Source organism: Monoraphidium neglectum (assembly GCF_000611645.1).
Source record: "Monoraphidium neglectum strain SAG 48.87 unplaced genomic scaffold scaffold04064, whole genome shotgun sequence".
Lineage (NCBI taxonomy): Eukaryota > Viridiplantae > Chlorophyta > Chlorophyceae > Sphaeropleales > Selenastraceae > Monoraphidium > Monoraphidium neglectum.
Window position 1 is genome coordinate 1 of NW_014009565.1, and position 3,861 is coordinate 3,861.

Genomic DNA, 3,861 nt, shown 5'->3' on the forward strand with positions numbered 1-3,861 from the left:
GGGATGGGTCGGTCAACACAAGGGTTTTCAGTGGTGTGCTTGTGGTGATGAAGCACAGCGGGTTGCAGGGACACTCTTTTGGGATACAACGGCTGGGTTTGATGTGTGTTGGTGGGCGTGCAGTGGGGCCGCGCGGGGAACTGCGGTGGGCGGGTTTGATCACAGGTTAGAAAGCAGCTGTTGAAGAAGAAGCGGTGAAGCGGACGGGTGGCATGAACGATGATGGCTGTTGCAGCAAGTGTGCGAGGCCGGTGCTACCAGGAGGCTGCGGTGGCACCCATCAAGAAGGTGCGGCCGGCTGGCGCGTCCCCGCCCCAAGCAAATGGACCCGCATTCCGCGAGGCGATGGCATTTGCTAGGGAGGGAGGCGTGCGCCCGTCACGCCGCGCTGACGGCCCCGCGCCGGCCCCTAGCAACACGCCCAGCCCCGTAACAGCAGTCCTGGGCGGCGGCAGAAACGCGCTTCCCCCGCGCTCCCCCCTCAAAACACACACCGAAGGAACAGACCCCCGCCCATGAACCCCACACGGGAATGCTGCAGTGCTCCTGCCTCGCATAAGCCACCCTGTTTGCAACCTTTGCCACTGAACAACCCTACCAAAACATGTTTTGAACCCCAATCGCCATCCTGCGCCAAGCCATGGGTTGCCAGGCCCTGGTCCTTGGTTGGCGCGCCGCTGCCCAGCCTTTACCCCGGAGAGTCTGCGTGGGAGTGCAGACGGGCAACCACCGCGCGGCCGCACAGTCCGGGACCTCTCACCGCTGACGTAGACCACCCTGTTCTTGGTGCGCCCCACCCAGTCCGCAAAGTCCATAACGTTGGGCACCGTGGCCGACAGCATGACAATGGTCACGTGGGGGGGCAGCATGATGATCACCTCCTCCCAGACCTTGGGGGGGGGGGGTGGAGGAGGGGTAATGTCACGTGGTGTCAGAGATGGGGTGGGTCGGGCAGTTGTTGGAGGGAGAAAAAGTGGGGGACGGCAGCGATCGGGTGGTGACAAGGAGGAGGCGAGGCTACACGGCCGAACGATGAGATATTGTTGCAGTCAAAAGGGCGCAACGTTGAGGACATGGGAGGTGAGTGGTGGTGTGCGATGAGGCTGAAGGGGGGGAGGGGCAAGGGGAGAGGGAGGGAAGGAGAGGGGAAGAGATGGTTGAGGGGGGGAAGTGCGAAGGTCAGCGGACGGGGAGGAAGGGAAATAGAGGGAGGGAGGGGTGCAGAATGAGCGGAGTGGGGAGGGTGGATAGGTGGATGGAGGAGGGGAGTAACGGAGGTGGGGGAGTGAGGGAGGGACGGCACGGAGGGGAGGGAAGGGGAGTTGAGGTGTGCGGTGCGCTGCGGCGCGGCGCAGCCGGCGCTTTCGTTGACCAGAGCATCATTTTGAAGCGCCGCCGCGCGCCGCACCGCAAGACTGCCCGTCAGCGCCGCAGCGGCTACGCCACAGGTGGCGCTGCAGCGGTGCCCGTGAGCTTGCTCCCTTGAGATTCACCCCTCACCTTGGGCTACCCGCCACCAACCTCCCCCACACGTCCCCACACTGCGGGCCCTCCGGGCAGGCTCGCATGCACAAGCAACCCCCCGATCAGAACGCCCCCCCCCCCCTTACGTCCGTTGTACGGCCCCTCCGCCCCTCCATAATTTCAGCACCCTAACTCTTCCATCAACAAGCGCAGCAGCGGCGCAATGCCGAACGCTCCCCCACGTGCCCGGGACGACAACCCTCCGCAAAACACCCTCCCTAAACCCTCAACATAATCTGCATTGTGATGCGCCATCACGGACGCAAAGCTGGGCTAACAACACCCAACCGACCCGCACAAGGCGTTGGTGGCCGCCCCAGAGGGGCCGGCGCGGTGATGTCACCCCCCGTCATCGCGTCGCGGCGTCTCACCACTCCGCGCTCCGCGTCGTTCACGTAGTGGACCTCGTCAAACACGACAAACTCGACGTCACGGATGACGTCAGCACCCTGGGGGGGGGGTGGGGTGAGGGAGGTTCGGTGGACGGGGTAGTAAGGGCATCGACGGGTGTGGTAACATGAAAGCGCGCGCGCGCGTGTGCGTGTGTGTGTGTGCGCGCCTGAAAATGCCAAAGCAGTGTCGGTAAGCGGCAGCAGGGCATAGTCATGCCCAGAGCTTCAAAAAGGCCGCTGCTGCAGAGAACAAGGAGGGCGGGGCAAGGGTGGCCGGGTGGGGGGGGGGGTCGGGTTGCCGCCCTCTGGAGCTAGACAGCGCGACCAGATGACGAAGGCGCGGCCCATCCCTGTCCCTCCCCTGAAATGTCTTGAACGCCGCCGGTCAGCCGGCCAGGCCCCGGCGCGCGGCGCCCCACGCCGGCGCGCCGACGGCGGCGGGGATAGCTTGCGTGCGTGCTATCAAGCCCATTCCCATCAGCGTGGATGGTCCCAAAAGTGGGCGGCCGCGGGACGCCGCGACCGTATATCCTATCCTGTGTTTCTATCCTGTGCTGCATCCTCGCATGGCCCCACTGCGTGCGGAGCGCGAGGCACTGACGGGTGCGGCAGCGCCCGCATGCCCGTTGCGCTTGCAGGCTGCTCGGCGCACGCGCCGCTGCCCACCCCGGGGGGTCGCCGTCTGTGGAAACATCGCCACGCGACCTCCAGGGTGGGGGGCGGGGCTCAAAGGGTGGGCCGGCTGCCCGTGCTGGCGAATCAGAAGTCCCAGGACACCTCTTATCCCCCCAGCAGGGGGCCGTCGCATGCTGGAACAACCCCCGGCACGGCCGCAAGAGAACGGGGCGGCGACGCACGGAGCGCTCTGCTCCGCTTTGCGGCGCGCGGGGGGCGGCGCCCCTCACGCAGGCGGTGCCCGCGGCAGCGCGCCCGTGCGCGCGGACCGTGCGCGTGCTCACGCTCACGCTTATGCGTGGCAGCGCCCCCGCCCCCAGCTGTTGCCAACCATTTCCCAGGCAGGGAGGCACGGCGCGCACGGCCCTCCATCGGCACCTCAGCCACACCCTCAGCTCCGCAACAGGAGTAGTGTCAGGCGGCGTGGCGAACCGCGCTGTGCCCCTGACCTCGCACCCCCCCTCCCCCCAAAAAAACCCGGGAGCAAACGGGCGGAGAGGGGCAGAGAGCCAAGGCAAGCGGCCCCGGCCGCGCCGCACGAGCCATCAAGATCGCAGGCAGAGCCGCCGGGCGCGCCGCAGCGGCCGCGCTGCCGGCTATTTGTGTGGCCCGCCCACGCCCCTTCCGGTGGAGGGTGGTACACGCACGAGACACCCAAAGGGGTGAGGGCCGGCCGCCGCCTGCTGAGCTGCGCGGCACACCCGCCGAGAACCGGTCAGTTAGGGAGGTGGGCTGCGCTGGTGCACAGCAATGTGGGGGGCTGCGTCGGGCCTCGGTCCCACGACACGCTTACGTACCTGCAGCGGCGTGCTCGGGCATCGGATCATGGGGGATCACAGCTCATGCGATGCGCCAGGCCGCGCGCGCAATGGACGGGACAACAAAGCCATGGGTGGGCGCGTCGCTTCCGACCGCTGTCAACAGGGTGACACCCCACCCTGTGTCGCCCCACGCAGGGACACTCTTCCCTCATCTGCATACGCACACGCAGCGACAGGCGAGCGTTTGATCAAGCAGCGGCGGCCCGCCGGACGAGGGCGGCGTGCGTGCCGGCGCGCGGCGGTCGGGGTGGCGCCCGCAGAGGTGCGTGAGGGGCCGGCCGAGCGGGCGGGCGGGCTTTGGCGGCGCGCGCGCTTGCAGATGGGGCTGCCATGCGCAACGGGCGCCGGAGCGCAAAGGGTGCCGGCCGCGGGCTGTGGCCAAGCAACCCAATGCAGTGCAACAATGACTGCTCCAGGGTGGGGGGGGGGGTGAGTGGTTGACTACGGTG

General features: G+C 67.4%; 1 protein-coding gene across 1 annotated transcript; it reads right to left on the reverse strand.

The window, feature by feature from the left end:
- Positions 1 to 688: 688 nt before the first annotated feature.
- MNEG_13810 (antiviral helicase SKI2) lies at positions 689 to 3,418 on the reverse strand (the record flags this gene model as incomplete). The annotated part of the gene is made up of 4 exons (XM_014037717.1): positions 689 to 702; positions 761 to 890; positions 1,896 to 1,973; positions 3,389 to 3,418. The coding sequence occupies 4 exons, from the start codon at positions 3,416 to 3,418 to the stop codon at positions 689 to 691; spliced, it is 252 nt and encodes an 83-aa protein (XP_013893171.1).
- Between the last annotated feature and the right edge of the window lie 443 nt (positions 3,419 to 3,861).